The sequence below is a fragment of the Brachionichthys hirsutus genome, chromosome 8 (genome assembly GCF_040956055.1).
Source record: "Brachionichthys hirsutus isolate HB-005 chromosome 8, CSIRO-AGI_Bhir_v1, whole genome shotgun sequence".
NCBI lineage: Eukaryota > Metazoa > Chordata > Actinopteri > Lophiiformes > Brachionichthyidae > Brachionichthys > Brachionichthys hirsutus.
In genome coordinates this window covers 3,163,670-3,186,995 of record NC_090904.1, presented here as the reverse complement: position 1 = coordinate 3,186,995, position 23,326 = coordinate 3,163,670, and the positions used below count along the sequence as shown (strand labels likewise).

Sequence of the window (23,326 nt, the reverse complement as noted above, 5' to 3'; positions counted from 1 at the left end):
TGACGAGGTTGGTGGTTAAGTGCACCGCTTTATTTCAAGGATGAATGACAGCCATCAGCGCTAAGCTTGTGGTTTGACACCTTTTTTCTTTTTTTCCTGGTGGGTATCAGAATCTGATGAATGACTGACAATGGCCTTGACATTTCACTGCTTTGGTCTTATATGTACTGTGTGTGTATTGCAATACAAAGCCCCCCGCCCCTTGCATTCACCCGAAATCGGTCTTACTGTGGAGCTTTGAGGACAGCTTGAATGTTTCATTTGTTCACAAAGACACACACAGTGTACTTCTTCACATAGCTAGTTAGATTAGCTTCGGCGTAACCATTAGCTGGCGTAGGTGTTAGTAAGTTAAGAGTAAACATAGGTGGTAGGTTAGTGCATGACATTTTTAATCCGAATGATAATTTTTCATGTTTGTTGACTGGCTGCCTCTTCATCACACTACTGTATATTCATCTCGACACTGCCTTCTGTACGAACCCGTACTCGACACCTACCGCTTGCAGGTAGCTAAAACAATAATCTAATTGTGCATGTATGTTCGAGGATTTCTCAAGCGGTTATCGTCGGGCCAAATCTGAAACCCAACAGGATTTGTATCTTAACATTCCATGTAGAGTCATTGCCGTTAAACCTTTTTACAGGTTGCTGTAAATGTATCACATGCAGGCATTAACGCCCTGGAGCTGAATCCCAATTGTAGATGACTTGCAGTACTGATTTTTTTGGCTGTTTTTTTTTTACCAGATTCAAAATAGTAACTTTGAAGGACCCCTGTATGGAACAATTCTTCCCCCAAACTGCCTTCTATCTGCGTTCACACTACTTTCTTACTATTGCATGACCTCAAAGGCATTCCGAGAAGCTCTCATTCAATCTCAAAGAAGTAGCGTCTTAGACTGAAAGAGCATAATTATTACAATAGATATATTTAGATGTGAAATGCACAGTATGCATATACTTTTATTGGAGAAGTAAAAAAAAAAACTCTATATAGCAATGTTTAAGAGAAAGAATAAGCCTTTCCACAATGCACAATGTATTGTCATTTTTATTTTTCTAATGTCCTGATCACTGTTTCCTTGTTTTTTGTGCCTGACCAGAGCTTTAAAAAAAAAAGAAAATCAAGGCATTTCTCAAATCTGTATCATCCTTGGCCAGAATATTTTGAACAGAAGGCAGTTTATTGGTGTTAAATTCCTCACATTTTTAATTTAAGGTGTTTGATAACAGGGGCTTGATGCATCTTTAAAAGTTGGGATTAAATGTGGTTTAGTTACTGGTTCTCACATAAAAGGTAGAAACACCAATATGAGAGGTGATGTTTAGCGGGTATTAGCTAGCCTAGGGGTCATGTGATTGCGTTCCATGGTCTCCTGCACTTTTCCTACTTTTTCATGTCATAATTAGAAAGGTGATGGATTATGAAAAGCTCTGTAAATCTCTCATGGTTATTTTGTAAGGTTTCATCATGCTCACCAGTCCTCAACCTGCAAAAATGTTGTTGTTTTTTCCCCATTACTGCCTGTAGTCAGGATGCCTTGAGACATCTGGCTTCTGACATCATCTCCAGATGCATGTGTGCTTTCATGCACTTTTTTTTTTTTGCAATTAACTGGAGCAGTTATATTTGTGGCTTCCCATAGCATAGAGGTGGAGGTAGGACCAGATTCAATCGTTTCCAGCAATAGTCCATCATAATCATTTTGATTGTCACAGTGAATTACATAGATATTTGTTTTCACATAGTCCAACAAAGATCTTGTTGTCGAGTATTGATCTAGAGCTATGGATGTTTTTGTCTGTGTGTGTGTGCACAAGAAAGAGAGCAAACTGCTGACTGTTAGTTTGGCCCACTTTTACAGCTACATTTATGCAACCACATTTGCATACATGCATACGAGAAAGAAAAAAAACAAAAAAACGCTGGACCAAAAATAATTGTCTGTGCATGCAAATGTCATGCATCATACTGTCTTCATACACTATTTATGATAAATGCTGCTGGCGCTGCAACATTTATCTCTCACGTTTGTAATTAGGCACAATGCTGAACCTCCACTAAAGTCACTGTAGCAACTCATGCTCGGGAGTACGCCATTTCTGCTTTGATTCATTCTCATCTGTAAAATGTTTTGATTCCATGGGAACAGTCAATTTAAACTAAAGGATCTTGCGTTGCATCACCTCTAAAACTATAACGCCTCTCCTGCTGAGGGATCCACCAGCAAAGTTACTCCATGAGAAAGGTGCCCCCGCCCCCACAAACCTACGACACTGAGAAATCTATGCAGAGAACCATAATTAGCCGGTAGTTGAGAACGTTTAAGTTCATTTCCAACACCGTTTACGTGGTGATCCCGAGAGCTGGCTGGGCTTTGGATGTGACCCTTTAAGAAGAGGAGAAATGTTTGCTTTATTCTGCTGCTGCCCATCAAACACTCAGTTATATGTAAATATGAGCCATCTGACCTTTTGGGATTGTTTCCATGGTGTCAACTATTTGAGGGAAGGCGTCTGTAAAAAAAAAATATATATATATATATATATATATACACACAATGATCAATATGCAATCCGTATGCATGTTTGTGTTAGAGGATGGACGTTTTTTCTTTTATTTGACCCCAGCATCTGATAGTGTGGTAACCAATGCAACTGTACAGATGTTGACCCCCCCCCCCACACACACACACACACACGCACACATCGTAGAGGCCTGAAGACATTCATCAACATTGTGGATAATGGATTTTCTTTCTATGAAATGAAATGACAGAATAATGTAAATAAATTCTAATGGGTGATGGAGTAAGACACATGTACTATAAACTGTGTGTGTGACGTCTGGATTCAAGACAGAGTACAATCTGCACTTTACAACGCAAAAAGGACAGTCTATGGACCAGAAAACACGTGAAGTTAAAATTACATATTGTCCTACCAAATTTCCATAGCCATGACAAAATAATATCAATAATGAAGCCAGCAACAATTAATCTGAAACTGTGTCCCGTGTGTTTATTGTGTTTCGTTACAGTACTTATTTGATAAGGACGCTGCACGATCGAGTCACATTCTCACTGTAGCATCTATATTTAGTTTGCAAATGATTAAAGGGGCTAATTTTAGACAAACAGCATCTGTGCTGATGAAGAATGCTATAAAACGACGTGAAGCTCTTTGTTGTTATTCTTAGGACAGCCAGTCTTTGTAGCCATGGGCAACGTGGAAGACATGTTCAAACGTCACCTGGTATATTGGGTTTCTTTCTCTCCATTTAAGAGCACAGTATATGGTCCCTGCAGTTTAAAGGAGAGAGCAGTGTGTTCTATTAATAGCCCTTTTTTGTTGGAGATGGAGCGAGGAGGCGGAGGAAATGTGAGCAGAGGAGGAGGAGGACGAGACAAAGAAAAGGGTAGAAAGGAGATGGCAGAGGAGGAGAAAGGCAAAGTGTTTCATGGTTAGATTTTTACGGTAGTACAGTCGTGACATCCATGAGTAACAAGCCACAATGACATATGTTTTAAATAACTGTATATACTATACATTAAATTGATTGATGCATTTAAGTAGAAGCTACTCCAACACAGGTGTGCTCCTCTTCTGAATGATCTCTCATCACCTGCCACAGTCGCACCTGCTGTGGTTCGAGAGGCGGCTGACTTCTTGAGATCCGCTATCTCGAGTCCGCTCTGCTGCGCCAGCTGAAACACTTGGGGAGCTCTGTGCTGTAGCTACATCTCCAGTCTGGCTTTCATCTGGAGATGCTGCGCCGGCGCCCTGCAGCGCTCTCTCTGCTGAAAACGGGGCAGGTGGCAGGAACACGGGCCTGCTTGCAGGTGGCCAGCGCTGCCACAACAGCACCGCTGTTGTTATGGAGAAGTGTGCACGTGGGTGTGTGTTGTTTGTCACAGTGCTGTGCCCACAGGAGCAAAGATTGAGCAGTCGTACATGCTTGAACTGTGCATATACCAGCTTGTAATAAGGGGACAAGCGCCATGGGACCCTCTGCTAATCCACCGGGCACCAGACCTCACCCGTTTGCCATGGTAACGCCCAGCTTTGTTGCCATCCAGGCAGGAGTGTCTGTCCTCTTCTTTTATTCCTACATTTATAACATCCGCCTGGTTCGTTTTTATATTATATATATGTGTGTCAGACGATGTCCCATTTTTGACAATTATTTGCAACCTTTTTTCAGGAGAAAGTGAAGTTTCAAAATCTGGTAAATGTTTATTAGTATTATAGGTTAAAATTGTTAAAACAGTGCAATAACAAAACAATATATATATAAAACGGCAGATTTTAATTTTCAACAGGTTTCTCTTCATCGTAAGTCAGCAGGGATAGAGTTTAAGCTTCCTGAAAGTCAAGATTTGAATAATGGAGATGGTGTTCACCTTTACTTGTTATTATCTTGTTGTTGTTTGAAGGGAAGGAAGACATAGGAGAAGACATGACGCCCTCTAGGGGTGACACTGTGGAAATGGCACCATGAGGTAGCCAGAAAGACTACAATTCGTGAATAAGGAGATTTTCAGAGTACATGGAGTATGTATATATCCCTAACTGATGAGTGCAGATGTGTTTTGTCTTGTTTTTCTTTCTGCTTGAGATTTTCATTTCCATTATTTCTTATTTGGAAATTAAATTATCTTCTCCATTTCAAATATGTTCTTACAAGATTGACTCGATTTTACGGAAGGCAAACTTCTTTATATGTTCAGTGGGATCCTGGGGCGCCAGTCGCTCAGTGGGTTGTGTCCTGGGCCGGCTCGGGCTCGAGCAGGATGAGGTGGCCGAGTGGTTAAGGCGATGGACTGCTAATCCATTGTGCTCTGCACTCGTGGGTTCGAATCCCATCCTCGTCGACCTGCGTTTTTAATAAACTATAGTAAATTGATGGGCTGAACTACAGCTGACTCGGATCACCTGACCCTGTTCGGTGAGCCAATTTCGCCTCGCTCCACCCTCAGTCCGACTGAGGCTCTCCTCGCTTTAAACAGTGTTCTGATACATTCTACAAATTTTGTTACAGTTTTCATTCCAGACACTTTTCTATATAGTTTGCCATCAAACATTTTTGCCCTAAAAATCCAACATCTCTCCATTTTCGTTTGTCATGGCTCTGAGCCGGTCATGACAATGCCCAGAGAGTGTAGCCAGCCAACATAGACTGGTGGTGTGTAAGATGGCTGGAGACTGGAGTGGTGACGAAGATGAAGAGGATGAAGGTGGAACAGAGGACAGTGGTGGAGGCTGAAGAACGTAGAGTGTTGTGTGGCTTTCAGGGAAGAGGTGAGACAGGCTCTGGGTGGGTCAAGAGAGGCTTCCAGAAGACTGGAATACAACAGCTAAGGTGATCAGGGAGACAGGTAGTCTGAGAGGACTGGGTGTGTCTAGGGAAGGAGATAAGGAGACCTGGTGGTGGAACTAGGAAGTGCAGAAGTGTATACAGGAAATAAGGTGAGCTCAGAGGAAGTGGGACATTGAGAGGACAGAAGAGAATAAACAAAAGTGAGACACAAGACAAAGGTTGATGTGGTAGGACGCGGAGCTAGAAGTGGCTGAGATGAAGATGCTGAGGTTCTCCTTGGGACGGACCAAGTTGGATACGATTAGAAAGACGACAGTAAGAGGGACAGTGAAGGTTAGACGTTTTTGGATATAAGGTCAGAGAGATCAGACTTCGATGCTTTGGCATGTCCAGAGGAGAGACAGGGACTATATCGGTAGAAGGATGCTGAGGATGGGACTGCCAGGGAACAGAGCTAGAGGTCGACCCAGGAGAAGATACATGGACGTAGTGAGGGAGGATATGAGAGTGGCTGGTGTTGGGGAGGACAAAGCAAAGGACAGGGTGAAGTGGAGAAAGTTGATTTGCTGTGGCGACCCATCACGGGACAAGCCAAAAGTGCAGTAGGAGATGTAGCTAACTCATTTCTATTTATTATTTATTTTTCCGATTCCATTCTCCTTTGTGAAGTATGTATTTGCATTTTAATGTTTGTGGAACTTCAACAAAGTGGCGACTAATTGTGAGCACACAGGATGAGGTGGCCGGGTGGTTAAGGCGATGGACTGCTAATCCATTGTGCTCTGCACGCGTGGGTTCGAATCCCGTCCTCGTCGACCTGAATTTTAGTAAACTATAGTAAATTGATGGGCTGAACTACAGCTGACTGGGATCACCTGGGCCCGGTGCTCCAGCCAGCCAATATCTGCTCGTTCCTCCCTCAGGTCGGCAGAGATAAAAAAAAAAAAAAAAACAGTCATCAAGGCAGACAAGCGACATACACAAACTCAACAGGGCAGGTACAAGAGAGATCAATAACTTAAACTGGAGCGTTGGGAAGATGGAACAGCAGAGAGGTGTGGCATGTGCAGACTTAAGTCAGTGTGTTGGCTGATGGGAGATGAGCTGCAGGTGATGGGAATGAACTGGTTGCAGGAGCAGGATCTGAGAAGACAGGAGAGGTTAATGCATGAAACAATACAATCCAGATCCTCTTCAAGCTGTGACACGTAAAATATATGCTGGAGAATAACATCCCTGAAATGTCTACCTCCGGCTGCATGGGCGTCTCCGGGCATTTTGGTACCAACGCCAGATAAAACTTTTGTTCCGATTTTTGTAAGGTGAATAGCATAACAGAACCAGATGTTTTCCCCTTACCCACAATGGATGACTGCATTGATCTTGTCGGTTCTGCAAAATTTGTTTTATTTGTTAAAAACCTATTGGCAGGCTCCATATCTTGTGCACGGGAGTTGCTTTCTTTGTTCCCCAGCTACCAAAAAGGAGCCGATGCAGTTTTTAGGGCTGGTGGGATATTAATCGTAGGTTCTGTAGAAACCTTTCTTTGATAGTAGCTCCACTAAAAAAATTGCTTGGACAACAGTGCTACCGCAATCTAAAATATTTATTAATGCTCTATTTTCCTTGCGCAAAAACCCATGCTAGCCGCAGCACAAGAACAATGGGCGACAACGTCTCACTGCATAAAGAGACACCCAGGCATCAGAGGTGAATACCAACCTGTCTTCTGTCACCTGTAAACGTGGCAGCAGCAGGGCTTTGCAGCTCCTTTGTGACTCACAGGCCAGGGGTATCTAATTGCTGTAATACTAAAAGGCAACCAGAAACCTCACAGGGATTAACGCAAGGGTTTAGTGTCGGAATATTTTATAAGCCAAGAAGAAATGTTGTTCCATCAGTGCAGATCTGCAGCAAAGAAATGCATGATGCAAGTTGCATGTGGCTTAAACTAAGCTCAGTCTGCATGTCCTGCAAAAATGGTGATTGGTGCACTGATATCTAAATCTAAAATAGCATTTGTAAGATAGAAAAGCCCTCAGAGAGCGCAGACCGCCGCTGAGCAGCTCATTCCCCCTCATAAGTAGATTTACACCATCCAGTGGTGGAGTATGGAATTAAGGGATGCCGCAGATGCTGAAGGAGTCTTATCGAGTCTTGTTGACCTGTGGGATTCCAGAGGCATACCACTGCCCGAGTGGCCCAAGTAAAAAACTGCCTCCTAAATGTATTATTTTTTGTCAAACTAAATACTTTAATTGCGACAGCTTTATTAATGACTTGTTGAATATTGATTTGCCATAGAATTAAATTAACACCTTATATTCAGGAGGCATGGAAGTACTTTTATAATGAGTTAAAGAAAATTATTGATATTCATATGCACCTCTTGCAGTGATCAAGGTCAAAGGTCGCCACCTTCCCTGGGTGAATGGAGAATTACTGATTATTTTTAAACAAAGCGACGGAGGTTGGAAAAAGTATCATCTCACTGAAGACCCTGTAGACTGGGATGCATATAAACGACTTATACTTGTTCAACGCGAACCGGGAGGAGGCCTCGGGGAAGACCCTGGACACGATGGAAAGACTGTCTCTCAGTTGGCATGGGAACGCCTCGGGGTCCTCCCGGAAGAGCTGGAGGAGATGTCCCGGCCCCGGATAAGCAATGGAAGATGGATGGATGGAAAGTTTTCCACTTGTCTATTTTCATATGTATCAGTTGATTTGTTGTTATTTTTTAATGAAACTAATGAATTATGTCATAGTAGATGGTTAACAAAGGGGAAGATGAGGCTGATGAAGGAGGACAGGAGGACAGGAGAAGAAAGAGGATGTTTGCAGGTTGGTCGAGGCTTATGGCTGTACGTTAGGGTGAAGAGAGCAGATGGATATCCAAAGTTTATTAAAAAGCTATTTAAAACATTTTCAATCTTTATGAATAATAAACAAGGGAAAAAAAACTTCCATTAATCTCTGAACCGTTGGAACCTGATCAAGTGATGCCGAACGTCTGCAAACATTGTGCTTGTCTGAATTCACCTGAATTTGTGTTACTCTGAGGTTAACATAATCTAACGGTGCATTGCGAGCTGTGCAGGGGTTAGCTGCCATGCCCTTGTATCTTCCTGACCCAACCTTGCATGTTATTTGCAACAGTGATAACCTCTGACACAATATATAGGATTACTAGACTGGAATAACCAGCTGCCTTTACAACAGATATAAGATTACTAGGCTGGAATATCTCATCTAAACCACCTGACATGCACTTTGAAATCCTGTCACCCCTAATTGATGAGCATATGGTCTTTTGGGATAGAATTACTCAGATCATATGCCCAGGATGAGTTGCCCATAGATTTGGTTACTTTAATTTCCAAAGACAGAGTTGAGGCGCTTGATCAAATAACTGTAAGCACAAGTCAGAAGAAGGCTTTACACACAATGCACCGATAGTCAGTCCCTAGCAAACTCCCCTAAAAACTCACAGCAATCATTAAGTTAAAATTGCTAGGATGCACGCCATCGAAAGACAAGCGGAATATTGTTTCTTGCACCACCAGAGAAAGTACACACAGTTACTTGTAAAACACAGAAACTGTGTTGTCAGGTCTGGAACTTGTTGCAGCCACTGTAGTGCACTCTCAGCTGCGTGCGATGTAACACTGAGGTATGTAGAGATTCCTGGATGACGAATGTTTACTTAATTTTTTGGTGAACTGTTTCTTTAACTCGTGTTACTCAGGGAGAGATATGTACTTTTTAATCCACTCTTTTTTCTTGAAATTTGCTAATTTCATTACAGATAAAGATTATATAAACCCTGGTGTATTTCAGAAGTTGACCTTGCAAAAAAATATTTTCCATATATTCATGAATCACAGTCACATGGCACCCGCCATCCATCCCTTGCCTCCTTTCCTCCCTGTTGCATCATAGTCCTGGGTTCTGAGTTGGTGACTTTGTGTCTTTGTTTGGTTTGATTAAAACACTCCCTGCCACAGTTGGAACAAACCCATAGTTCAAAGTCAAGTTCTGTGAAGGTGTGCAAAAGGTGTTTATACCCATGCAGTGTCAGCATAGTTCACGTATAAGCACACCGATGGAGGAACTGCTTTGTCAACATAGTCAATGGGTAAGGTGACAACGTCACCAGGGGAGCGAAGGACCCATGGGAGGAGGGATGGATGCATGATCGAGGGTTAGTACTAGAAGGACAGATGTTATCCATTGGGTTCCTGAGAGAAATGCACTGCAGTAGATGCAGTCCATCTCACCGCTTAGCTTCGTGTTCTCACTTTCACTGATGCAAATAAGGTGTGTATTGATTACTTTTCTATTCAGTCTGAAGCATATAGCCAGTGAATCCCCCCCCCCCCGCTGTCTCTGCTCATCTACATCAAATGTTATTATGAGGAGGATTCCCCTAATGGATCACCTTACTATATCCTCAATTACATGATCTGAAGTTTACAGGGTTAAAAAAAAAGCTTTCTACAAAACCTCATTTTCAGTAAAGCCCAGTGCATGATGTTCCTGTGATGTCACATAATGAGGTGCTGGGAGGTGGTGTTGTGTGATGATGGATAGGAAAGTCTCAAAACTGTTTTCTGTGACCTTGTCCCGGTGCTGCTCATGCCGCAATGTTGCAGTGGCCAGCAGCTATCCGGCTCCTGGCTGCAGCAGTAAGGCAGGGGAATAGCTTCTGATGTCAGACAACTTGTTCTCTTGTTAGTGCTTTAATATTCTCGCAACCAAATACACCCTCTCACAAATATTTACTGCATGCTACTTTGGCATATACTCCATGGATTCGGATTTCCAAATAAACTAAAAACACAGAAGAAAAGTTGAATAGAGATTTCTTGAAAACATCAGTAAAGTTTTTTTTTAAATGTTAATAAAAATTTTGTAGAATAGTGATGTCAGATGAACCATAACTTCACTATTTATTACTCAGCTAGTAAACGAGAGCGTGCTGAAGCCTATGGGCAGATGTGTGCGGCGCTGTAACAGGGCAAGAACAGAGTATACTGTAGTCCTAAAGGTGAGGGTGGATTGGATCTGGTCCTGCTCACTCCCCAGGAAAGACTGGGTCCCACTCTCCCTTTGCTACATGAAACAGTAATTGGCTCCTGAAGAGTAAAGCTCCTATCAGAGAGCCACCTTTACCATCGTCACTGAAGGAAGAGCGAACAGGGAAAACAAAGCCAGATGACCCCCCCCACACACACACACACACACAGACATATTCAAAATACAGTGAGTCGCCTGCATGTGTGGATGTCTGACAGTGTTTGTGTGTGCATGTGTACGTCTGCGAGGGTATCTGGGTAACTCTGACGTCTCTGGTTTCACACAGGCTATTAAGTTACCCAATGGTAGCTTTAATAGCGCGAGGGACACTCTTTATTGTGAGTCTGAATGAGGGAGAGGCTGACCGGAGGAAGGCGGGCTCTCAGCAGGTCAAGCAGGGCAGAGAGGGCACAGTACCCCCTGCAGAGCCGGGGATACGGGTGAGTGTCGGAGACCTCTGAACAACCCTGGATTTAATGCTTAATTAGATGTATGCTTGCATGCGTTTGTGTGTACTGTGACGTTCCAGTCTGACAAGGACAGTGATGTTACCAAATCTTCTGCATCTTGCAGTGATAGTTCAGTGTGAGCTGAGACTAAGTTCGTTGAGAGGGAGCATTTCAATCATTTAGGAGCTGCATTTGGAAACACTTAAACGTGTTTAAGATGCAAGGATCTAGATCTAACAGCTTTCCTCTGCTTTATACGTCTTCAGCTGTCCTTGACTCGTCAAACTCTCCTTGCTGACATGGCACAATCAATATATATTATTTTTGTTTGCATAAGCCTTATCCTTACATATAAGACATAATGCAAGTGGAAATAACACCAGCTTACGTCTGCACATGGCCCTCGGTGTCAAGTGCGCACAGACGATGCAGTTAGTGTGCGTCAAGATTTGGTTACCTGTCTGAGGCAGATAAATGTAAGGATAAGCAGCCTTGTAGGGAATCAGATTGTGAGTTTTAAAATGGGTATCTACGAGTTATTCAGATCAATAAATTAGTTTCCAATGAAATGAAATGAAATATAATTGAAAGCTCAAAACTCTTTTTTTTCTCCATGAGGCAGTTAAACACGTTACTTTTGAAGCACCTGATCAGCAATGATGGTATCCATACCCTACGTAAGCACTTTCACAGAAGAACTTGCACAGTTTGTGTTTTCGTTTAGATGAGGGAGTGAATTGGGTGGAAAAAGTAACTGGACAAGCATAGTATCAGATGACTGCTGATGTCAACGGGAGCAGACAGGAGGATCTCTTTAGCAGCAAAACTGTATTGCACAGCTTTTCTTTTCTGCCCCTCCTCTGCAGGCCACACAGATGACTGACTACAAAACCTGCCGACAATTGCCTGAATGATTACCAGGGTGGAGGAAACCCCGGTGGGATCTTCAGTGTGGCACCGGCTGCGGTGTCCCCTCTGTCTCCTGCATTCAAACCGGGCTCAGCGAAGGAGCTGTGGCTAAAGGCGATGGAGGTGCCACTTGTTCATTTTGAGAGCGTGGACGAGGTCGGCATCAACCTGGGGGACCCGAGTGACTCTGGGTACCCGACTTCCCCGGCATCGGAGGAGCCTGATCAGAATATTTTAGTCCGCCGTCGGAGTTCTGCTCACCAGTCATCGCACAGAGGACAGCTTGGGCAACAGCCTCCCCAAGAAGTCTTGTCACCGTCCTCTCCTCTCACGATGACCTGCACGAAAGCAAACTCCAGCTCTGGAAGCTTGATGTCGAATCTGAAGCTCCTGATCAATGCCGAGTCTCCCACTGATGGCGTATTCAGCAAGATGGCAAAGGACTGCGGCGAGAATGACGGTTTGTTTGAAAAGCACTGCATGGAAGATAAAGATGAGAAAGTCATCATCAATGTTTCTGGCCTGATGTTCGAGACGCAGGTCAGCACGCTGCATAAATTTCCAGAAACGCTGCTCGGTGACCCCGTGAAGAGAATCAACTACTTTGATCCAATGAGGAACGAGTACTTTTTTGACAGAAATCGGCCATCTTTTGACGGTGTTCTGTACTTCTACCAGTCAGGAGGGCGAATCCGCAGACCAGCCAATGTTCCGTTAGATGTTTTTGCAAATGAGATTGTTTTCTATGAGCTGGGCAACGAAGCAATGGAGCAGTTCCGCGAAGACGAAGGCTTCATCAAAGAACCGGATGTCCTTTTACCCACCAATGAACTCCAGCGGCAATTCTGGCTCCTCTTTGAATATCCAGAAAGCTCCAGTGCAGCCAAATCTGTAGCTCTTGTTTCTGTGTTTGTCATTGTGATTTCCATCTTCATCTTCTGCATCGAAACTCTGCCAGAGTTCAGAATAGAGGATGGATTTGTCACGGCTTTAACCCAAACCCTCAATGGGACCCGAGACATTTCGGCTTCTCGTCCCACCACGAAAGACTTCATTGCTTATTTGACAGATCCCTTTTTCATAGTGGAGACTATTTGCATCATTTGGTTCTGCTTTGAAGTTGGTGTCCGTTTTACGGTGTGCCCGAGCAAAAGTGACTTCTTTAACAACATCATGAATGTCATTGACATAGTCTCCATAATTCCCTACTTTGTTACCCTGGGAACGGAGCTGGCGACGACTCCTGATGATGTGAATTCCGGGCAGAACATGTCCCTGGCAATCCTGCGAATCATCCGTCTAGTTCGAGTCTTTAGAATTTTTAAACTCTCTCGCCACTCAAAAGGACTTCAGATCCTGGGACAGACCTTGAAGGCCAGCATGAGAGAACTCGGGCTGCTCATCTTCTTCCTTTTTATAGGAGTCATCCTTTTCTCAAGTGCCATCTACTTTGCAGAAGTGGATGAACCCCAGACGCAATTTGTCAGCATTCCCGATGGCTTCTGGTGGGCAGTGGTGACGATGACCACCGTAGGCTACGGAGACATGTGCCCCATCACAATGGGAGGCAAAATGGTCGGCACCCTCTGTGCCATTGCTGGCGTCCTGACCATTGCCTTGCCTGTCCCCGTCATCGTCTCCAACTTCAACTATTTCTACCACCGTGAAACCGAGCAGGAGGAGAAGCACATCATGGACGCAGCAGCAGAAGCTGCTCAGAAAGCATCTACGGCTAACAAGTATGAAAGCACACCTTCGCTAAGCAAAAGCAACAGCGCCTGGCAGCATGAGAAAAACGGCGTGCACTGATCGCGAGACATATACCCATATATATAGACATGAAAAAATATGGACAAATCCAAAATACATGTTGCACTGGATAATGTCGCTTTAGCTCTCTCAATATTTTATACTCCAGACTTTGGCAGTATTTGTTCCTATTGTTGCAGTATTAAAAGGTGCCTTGTTGTGAGGCAGCCTGCACACAAAGCCTGTCGCTTTGTGAATGCGTCAAAGTGCAATTAACACAACTCAGCAGCTATTAAGTCAGTGAACCTCGAAGAGTAGATCAGAAGTGTAGAATTATTGTCTTTCATCAAGTAAAAAAGGTAAAAAATAAATAAAAAATGTTCCCTTAAGAGATGCATAAATAAATTAGAACTATACTCAAAGCTACAATTTCATTCCAGGTCTATGTTTTTTTTCTTCAATTCATCCTGTTCAGCAAAATCCAGATAGAACTTGGCATGACTTCCAAGGTCCAGTGAAAGGCTAGAGGACATTGCGGCAGACATTGTCTTATCAACAAATCTATAGCTGTGAATGCTCCAGCTGCAGCACTTCTGCGTCTGACACAGCGTAACAATATATGTGCGATAAATAGCTGGCACGTTAGCTCGCCTTTGACTCGTCTCGCAGGACGGCTGCAGAGTGTGAATTAACTGTAATGTAGTGCACGCCGTAGCGGCATGCCTTATTTCCATCATGTAAAATTGCAGGTTTTATCTAAATAACTTCCATTCTTCTTCTTTGGTATTTTCTTCTTAATCTTGCAGATAAATACCAAAATTGGTGTGATGAACTGATTTTCTTTTTCCACACATATCTCTTACCTGCTTTCAAGCTTCACACCACCATCTGTAGGCAGGAAAAACAACACAGTGTACTGAAATGTGACATGAGACAAAAATCAAAACGGCAAAATGTAACAATTCTGCACTCTTGCATTTGAACATTTGTCCATTTACTTTTGTCCTCTCATTTGTATTGCACGTGTGCCGAATTGAGGTTCAACGATTTTTTTTTTTCATCATAAAACTCAAATCTTGATCTATTTATTGTTGCAAAATGTATTAAAGTACTATGCTAGATATATTATCTGTGACGGGAAAACTTAAAAATGTTCAACTGAATCAGTGAAATCGGATTTGTTTCTCACCTGGAATTCTGGAATTGTATTTATTTATGCATGGCCATATTCCAATCGTTTAAAATAATACAGCTTGTGTATAGAAATAGCAAGTGGATGTGATGGATGGCGACAATGGCTTTCTAATCATTTTTAAAATATGCAACAATGGCGTGTGCGTGGAAAAGGAGCATGGATGTGCTTTTGAAATTAAATGAAATTGGTATGAAATGATAATCAAGATAACATCAGCGAGCAGTTTACTATGCTAAATGAAGCACTGAGCATTTGAGGACCGTTGTTGTATGTGTCAACATTGTACAGTATACAGTGTCATACTTTGCTATGTTTATGTATCCTGTAAAGAGTGCCTTTCATTAAACATGTATCCTAACTGTGCCGCGTTTCCCTCCTGTGATGTCCTGGTGACGTGGACATCAGGTTCATTTCCTGTTTTTATACTTTTATTCAGGGATGGGAATGATTAGGCGTGAGCATCACGCCATAAGAGGGGGGAAACAAAGATGTGTTGTCTCGTGTGATGGACGGCTGCGGAGCAGATGTTTCTCACAGTGTCTTCTGGAAAACGAGCCTGTTATCTAATTAAGAAATGAGCTGGATAATGTTGAAAAAAAAATAGGCGGCAAGCAGCGACGCAACAGATTCAAAACCTTTATTTATTTATTTTATTCCTTCATGTCATGGATATCAGCCAAAAGAAGGTTCTTTCCTTTGGCACAACCGAATGCTGGATGGGGATGTCCCAGTGCACTTTATGCAGCAGCACCAAACTGGATACGCAGACCAAATGAATCATTTATGGGATTAAAGGCTGTTTCACTCAGTGTTTGCTTGCCTCATGCAGACACATCAAGGACAATTCTTCTGCCAGCCTGTTAAAAAACCAACTATCTGCTTTAGATGTGGGCACGTTTAGAATACTCCATTCTTGTGATTTTAACATTTCCAAGTTGATTCTTCATCCACAGCAAATCCTCTCCTGCTGAAACCTACTATATGTGCTGTTGTTGTTGCTTTGCATTCTGCTCAGAGGCCTGTTTGCCTCTCAGTCACTAGTTAATGTTGGGTCAGTGGGCTGCCCTTTTTGCTCCACTGATCTCTAATGGCACGGCGATATCTCAAGGACGAGACCCGATAGTGTTTAACAGACAGGTGGCTTTGGCAAGGTCAAAAGCAATCAGGGGCAGTCATTTATAATTCATCAGGTGTCCATGAGGAGCTCATATTCATCCTGCCTTTGACACACAAAAAAAAAAAGATGTGCCTCACATTCACTTAAAGACCACCAGATCATCCTTCTGCTGACACAGCAGCCTGGAATAATAAAAAAAAGCCACCTTTATCCTCCGACTTAGTCACAAGCTGTCAGACTATAAAGAAAACAGGGCGTGGCTCTCACAGGGGCGCTCATATCAGTCGATCGGGTTACGGTTCTGTCAACAGGCGTGTTTTTAGCCGATTTCAGGCCTGTTTGCTGCACTTCAAACCCCTCGAGAACCAGGCAGCTCGCGTTTGCATTGAATCCCTCCACAGTCTCCCGTTTCCTCCAGTGACGTGGTTCAGCCTGGTGCCTCACACACTTTCCAGAATTCTCTCTGCTCTTTAAGTGATGTAACCGGTAACTCGTGTTGATCCTGAATGGGCGTTTGTGGCCGGTGAAACTCTTCAATTATTCAAATGACATTTTGGCTCTTAATATATCAAATTACAATGGTGGATCAATACAACATTTAATGCATGTCGTAAGCACAGGTAATTCATGACTTTGGATTCCACTGTATTCTCTAGTATCTATTTCATTTATTCATTTTGCTCTGCCAGGGATTCTCCTGTCATTTATTTTAAAGACTGGAGAGGACATTCCCATGACAGAGATGGCGGGCAATGATCCAATCAGATAAAGATTTATGACAGGTAACTGTTAAGCTGATTGCTCTGCCACAGCGGATCAGAGGTCAATGGCCAGACTTGTGAGGGGACGAAACGTGAGTCTCGCATTTGTCCTGCTTAACGGCCATCAAAAATGAAGAAGGTGACCTGAGGTATCGCGCAGAGTTCAGACAAGGCGATGAGAGACGACCACAAGCTGCTCAACATCGAAACGGTTAAAGACGGAATGTCATAATCCAGCTGGGGTTCCGCCCGAATGGAATGGGAGATTCCAAAGTAAAAAAAACTAAAGATGAATTTTGATTGCATTACAGAATAAAAAATATATTTCATTAGATGAAATACTTAAAAATCAAATGAATTAATTTGTTTCTCCAAAGGTTACTGTTTGAAAGCCTTGATAGATGGGGCATGTGATGCAAAGTCACCTTCAATACAAAACGTTGTGAACAAAACAATTATCATTTACTTCTGATAAGTAATACTGCAATATAAAACATTCCATTCTATGTTGAAGTCATGCAAAAAAACAAACAATCGAGTGTAACGTCTACGTCACACTGCGGGCATTTTCCAGTGCCTCACAGTGTCAAGGGTGACATCTTGTGGCTTTATTGTAGATTGTAGAATGTTTGTGGTACAAACTAGGAAAATAATTGGACTGTTTTTAATATTTGTGGGTTCTTAGAAATAGATTTAGTGTCCTGATGAGAATCACATTGTTAACGCATATCCTTACTTTCTGGTTCAGCAAGCTAATAGACCCCAAAGTATTTGGGGTGAATAATAATAGCTGCTCTTGAACTGAGGACTATGGATTGATATTACGCCTAAAAGCATGAAATCATATTTTGTGTAGCATTTAAATTGTGTACAAGCGATGACCTACCTACACAACTGGTTACACACAATATGCAATAGATCAGAATACGACTAATTCCCTCTGTGTCAACGCTGACTAAAGGTCAACAACCACACAAAACGAAAACAAAAGTATTGTCATTTTTATTACAGAATACTAAAATGTTCCTGTCGTTGCGTCACATTTTCGGCCAGGAAAGACGAGGGGAATGGTTCTTTCAAACATATCGAGGTCAGGGTTTTACTCCTACAATTATAAAAGTCCGCCTGGTCCTTTTTGTCATGGTTTCTCAATAAATGTGTCAGACAATGCACAGATGGATAGATAAACCACTCACACACACGCACACACACACTCCTAGGGACAATTATAAAAAAAAGTTATCCATCATTTCCTTCTCAAACCAGCAGTGAGCCTTCAACCCAGCTGTCTCTATTCAATCATTTGCACACTATACTTCTGCTGGATTTATCCTCTGTGACTCAATACATCCTTATCTTATCCTGTCTTACCTTCAAGCCAGTTTTCCACAGCGCAGCACCGATTAAATCAAGATAACAGCTTCTGGCTGTGTCATTTACTGAACGCACACAGGCTCTTCTGACTGGGAAAAGCAAATGAATTAAGTTAATCAACAATCAATGCGATCTTGGTGCACACGCTCAAAGAGGTACTTATTTAGGATACAGATTGTCTTATAACTTAATGTTTATTTCCCACAGTACACCGTGTTGGAATTAGGTATGTTCACTCCAGCATAGCATTTTTACAATTTTAACGTTTCCATTTGTGCTGCCAATTTTTGGGGGAGAATTATTCAAGTGTAGTCTCAATAATGTATGACATCAGCGCCATAGTTACCATCTTCAACAATTAATAATAATAATACTTATAATAATAATGCAAAGAGTAAAGCCTGATAATTATTTCCATTATTTGAATGAATGTTATTTTGAGCAGCCTTATCGTTACGTGCTTGAATGTACTTATTGTAACAACCTGCTGAGCGGTCTGAATAATTTCTTAAACGTGACTCAGCATTTCCTGGAGAAGGAAATCAGTCGTTCCTGAAAAACGTTGCGACACCATCGCAGCTCCATTTATGTCATGGTAAACAACAGCCTTTCATCTGTGACGTCTCTGCTCAGCATAGATCAGGAAGAGGACTCTTTCTTGCCCCCGCCCCCGCAAGTGACGCCAGGTTCACTCAGGTGAGGAAGTTGCTCAGAAACGTGTCCAAACATGGGTGGGGCGTGCAGGTAGACGTTTCCTGGAGAGTCCCTTTCTGATCGAGACTTTTAAGGCGAACCTGCTGAGAGTCAGGCGCTTTTATGATCTATCGAATAGTCAAAGCTCGCTGCAAGGAGTCCACGACTTTACTCTGGACGGAGATGAGGTGAGATCATGCGACTCTTCCTTAGTCTCTAACTATTGAGTTGAGTTTCTGAAAGGTTACATTTCATAATGTCTCCATATTTGTAGTTTAAAGCGTAGATGGCAGAATATTGACAGGCAGCTGCCAGTGAGGTCACGTTTTAACGTTAAAAGGTTAGGGACGCATTATTATTATTGTCTTTTTTTTTAAGTAAGAAGGGGTGGGGGGGCGTGGATCAGGGAACAATCCTTTGGATATTTCAACATATGTATTATTTACCATGACAGGACAGGCGGCAGTGAAAATATGTCGCCTTTAATTGATATAATCCACAATGTTTGGAAAAATTGACGATGTGAAATTCCCACAAACTCTATTTCTGTCTGGTCTGGATCCAGTCCATAATTTTATACAGAAAATTCACTATTGTAAGATTAAAAATCAATGATCAAATTGCAGCTGGAAATTGTCAGTTTATCAAATTATTGTTCCTCAATAATGAATCGTTAAACTACTAAAGTCAATGTGAGTCCTAATTAAACGTCGGTTTTCATGGTGATCGAGTCCTGTTATGAGCGTAGGACTAGCATAGACGATAAAGAAGGAAACTGAATCACCTTGGTAGGAGCTTTGATTGATAGTTTTAGGTCAGCTTAATAAAAAAAAAAAAAAAAATGCATCCTTGATGAAGTTCATGGCTGCAACTACTGGTTGCTTCAAATGCCTGATGCTCTGCGTGCTCTTTTCTTCTTATTTTGATTAATGTATAATGTCTGTGAAATGTTAGAAAAGTATTGTCACAATACCCTAAAATGGCATCTTAAAACAGCTTGTTATGGTCTTCATTTTAATATTTGTGCAATTCTGTAGAACCTTTACTCTCAAAAACATTTTTCCCCCATTGAATGATTCAAAAATCATTCCAGTTCTAAATCTTTCACGGAAAGCTCGGTGTCTTTGTAGAGCACACTTTATTTTTAGTGAAAAGGGCAATTTGCTGAGAAATACTCCTCTGATTCACGGAGTGTGTTTTTGCTGTTTTCTTGTTTTCCGTAGCTCCCCTGCAATGCATGCAAAGACAGTCGATCGAAATGCCAGCGTTGGCCAGTTGATCTATGTTCCTCACAAGGACACGATCCGCCTGCTGGAGGTGTACGTCAAGCGCAGCCTCAGCCTAAACGATGGGACCCTTGGACATAAGAAAGAAGAGGTCAAGGAGAAATTTGTGACCATTCCAAGAAGGCCAAGAAGACATTCCAGTGACCCTTCTCTTCACTTGATCGAGGGATCAAAAGATGAGGAAGTTGGTCCATTTTCTGTGCTGGGATCTCGAACAAATCTGCCTGAACCCATTTATGAAGAATCGAAAACGCCTACGAAGAAAGCCAAGGCCAAGAAGCGCTCATTCTGGAGAGGATTATTCAGTATTTTCTCTCAAAAGGGCAGTGAGGAAAAGGATGAGGAGGAAGAAAATCCTTCGGAGACCCCCGAGTTCTCCCAAGACAAAGAGTCCCCTCGCACGCTGACCACGTGCCTGCCGACAACCCCGGTGACGCCGCAAAAAAGAAGAATGAAGAAAAGAAAATCCATAAAACGGCGGTTGTCCAAAAGACGGCTTTCTAGACATGGTAAAGATCTCAACCCCGATGACATCACCAGAGTCGAGAGTAAGTTTAGATTGACTTAAAGTGTCCCCCCCCCCCCCCCCCCCCCCACGTTATTTGCATTGTTAAATGCTCTATGATTTTACCGAGGTTTGCTTTTCGCCTTGCAGACATCCTCAGCGTGGAGTCGACCTACTCTTACTATGAGAAGATGTCAGAGGAACTGGAAAAGATAGTCCAGGAGGTCCAAGAGAACGAGGAAGAGGTGCCGCTCTCTGATGGTGAGAAGCTGTTTCCCTCTGTGCCGTGATCGTGGTCGCGTTGTGAACGCGTGTGCTCGTGGCAGGGTCAAGCGGGGACAAAACCAAGCCCATCCATTTGAAGCCCAGGAGGAACAAAGCTTTCACTATCCTCTCTGTTCTCTTGACTGGTGATAAATAAGTGTAAATTAGTGGTTCTGCATTTATTATACTTTTGCTCTGCTTGCTTGTTTTATTGCAGAGGAGATCATCAACAGGATCATCGCCTTGACCAAGGAGGAGGGCGATGCCATCAACGTGAAAGTCAGTATCATTTATTTTTTTGCGCGATCCATTTGTCAATGAAACTGACACATTTTAACTCTTTGAGTGCCAACCCTGACATTGAAATCTGCCTCTTTTCAACGGCCAATAACTCCAGAATCAAGGATGGTAGGAACATACATTCCTGATGAAAGAAGAGACTTTAATCTTTCATTTAGCAGGTTCGGCGTGTGCATAGTCATAGTAAAGAATATTCTGTGGGCCTTAGAAAATCGGGGAAATGGGCTAAAACTGGGGCAGCATATAGCATATAGCTGAGCTGAAAATGGCTGGCACTCAATGAGTTAATCATCACATGTCACAAGTGCTTAAACTAGTTTATTTATTTTTTTAAGAATTAATAATTTTAAGATCCTATGAAGTATTTTATTTTGAGAATCAGGGCTTTAAACATAATCAAAATAGTTTAGCTCTATAAAGTCAGGATGATTTAAAAGCCCAGACTTGCACAATTACTTTTACTTATTTTGCGTGCATGTCGCCCATATGCAGTTAGACTTGCATCATCGATTTCCTTTAAAGCCCCGGAGGCAGAGTGTTACAAGAGCAAGTGAGGAGCAGCTTTTCATGTGACGTTTGGCCTTGTAGTGGCTGCAACAATTAGTTGAGTCATTGAGTGGTATATTTACATGCGGCTTGAGTCACCCTGCTATTATTTTATACTTTCAGTTCCAGTAATTCCACGGGGACTGCTCAGATTGCATCTGAGTATTTGCAGCTTTTACGGCGATCTATTAGAAAATTCAGACGAAATAGAATTGAAGGAAATCACGCTGTTGATCAACACATTTTTAAAACCACTCAATCAATCAGTGAAATGATAGCTTTTTATTTTATAATCTGTACCCATGGAATTTCCTTCTAATCTAACCTCCCACAGCTCAAGGAAAACCCAGAGCTGAACAACTTCTTCCAGCGGTTGTCGTACTCTTCCTTCCAGAGGTTGGCTGACGCATATCTGGATAAGGAAGCATCGCCAGTGCACAATCCCCCCATTGTCCCCCCAGCAGCCCCTGAGCTGGTCAAACTGGCTTTTGCCTATGATTTTACAGCTAAGGTAGCCCGGCTCTCCAAACAGAACGTAGGCCACATCACTGGCCTTGGGAACCGTTACCTGCAGGACCGATTTGAATACAAACAGGTAATAATGTGCTATTTAAATCGCATGTAGGCATAATAGTATCTGTAAAAATGGTAGTACTGTATATGCTTATGGATGTTGAGAAGAAATAAAACATGCACATCAAGAGGTTTGTTCTAAGAGCTCTTTTTGTATTTTCCAGGCAGTTACGGATCATCCGTTGTCTGACAGTGATGGCTGAGGCGCGCCGTGCAGGAACAAAACCATGCATGGCTCCAACTTGTCTTACAGGAAGTGCTGTAAGCAGCAGTTCTGCAATCTTCTACAGCGCATTGGATGATTTGGATGGAATTTTGTACACAGCAATTAATTCACCATTTTCATTTGATTTGATAGGATTTGTGATAGAATGCAAACTAAATGTTTAATTCTGCTGCACCAAGATAAAACTACCTGAAATGCTCGGGTCGATTTGCGGGCGCGTGGTTGCTTCTAGTGAAACAATGCATGTGGTGATTTTTTTTTTTTTTTTTTTGAGCCTTCCATTGTTTTCAATTATTTCTGTATTTTCCTTACAAAGAGAAATGCAATAATGCTTCATTTATTTAAGCTAGAAAATGTTGTGCAATATATATATACATTTCTAGGATTTTAAATTGAACATATGTACTAGTTCTACTTTCACAGCTGTGGATGCTGGCATTCATTTGACATACTCGAGTAATAATGTACTGATATTGTAATTTGGCATTTTTCTCTTTATGAAAACATCAGTGTATTCAGCCTGAAGCTTTTATTCCCTGAATTTCCCTTCTTCTCAGCAACAAGAAGAGGAAGTGGGAATGGAATGTGTGTATGTCACACAGCTGGAGGCTCATGCTCCAGTTCCTCTTCTTAAGGTGGGTGTGTCTGGTGGTTTGTGCATGCTGTGTGGCGAGTCCTGAAGCCTCCAGGGTTCAACAAAGGTTTTGTCCTGACCTCAAATTGGATCATAGATACATTTGAAGGCTTGTTCAATTAAAATTGAAGGAGCTGTACTTACCTGAAATACAGTGTCCTCTTTCACAGTGAGTTTTTATATATTATTTATACTCTAATGCCAAAAAGGGTTGGGCACACTGCTCTACTTGATGGTGACCTAGTTGTGGTAGATTTGAACGGATGAAAAACAAGATTCTGCCACGCCTCTGTAGTCTTACAACATGCCACGAGATACGCAGAGACAACAACATTTGACTGCG

The 23,326-nt window shown here is 42.3% G+C and overlaps 1 protein-coding gene, 1 long non-coding RNA gene and 2 other non-coding genes across 4 annotated transcripts; all 4 read left to right on the top strand.

Annotated features, from left to right (window-relative positions):
- The first annotated feature begins 4,795 nt into the window (after positions 1 to 4,795).
- trnas-gcu (transfer RNA serine (anticodon GCU)) lies at positions 4,796 to 4,877 on the top strand. Its single transcript has one exon. It is a non-coding gene; the product is annotated as a tRNA-Ser (tRNA).
- A 1,179-nt stretch (positions 4,878 to 6,056) lies between these two features.
- On the top strand, positions 6,057 to 6,138 carry trnas-gcu (transfer RNA serine (anticodon GCU)). The gene has a single exon. It is a non-coding gene; the product is annotated as a tRNA-Ser (tRNA).
- A 5,739-nt stretch (positions 6,139 to 11,877) lies between these two features.
- Positions 11,878 to 13,569, top strand: LOC137898016 (potassium voltage-gated channel subfamily A member 10). The gene has a single exon (XM_068742012.1). The coding sequence runs from the start codon at positions 11,878 to 11,880 to the stop codon at positions 13,567 to 13,569; it is 1,692 nt and encodes a 563-aa protein (XP_068598113.1).
- A 7,353-nt stretch (positions 13,570 to 20,922) lies between these two features.
- Positions 20,923 to 22,331, top strand: LOC137898906 (uncharacterized). The gene is made up of 3 exons (XR_011105620.1): positions 20,923 to 20,983; positions 21,885 to 22,145; positions 22,288 to 22,331. It is a non-coding gene; the product is annotated as an uncharacterized lncRNA (long non-coding RNA).
- The last annotated feature ends 995 nt before the right edge of the window (positions 22,332 to 23,326 follow it).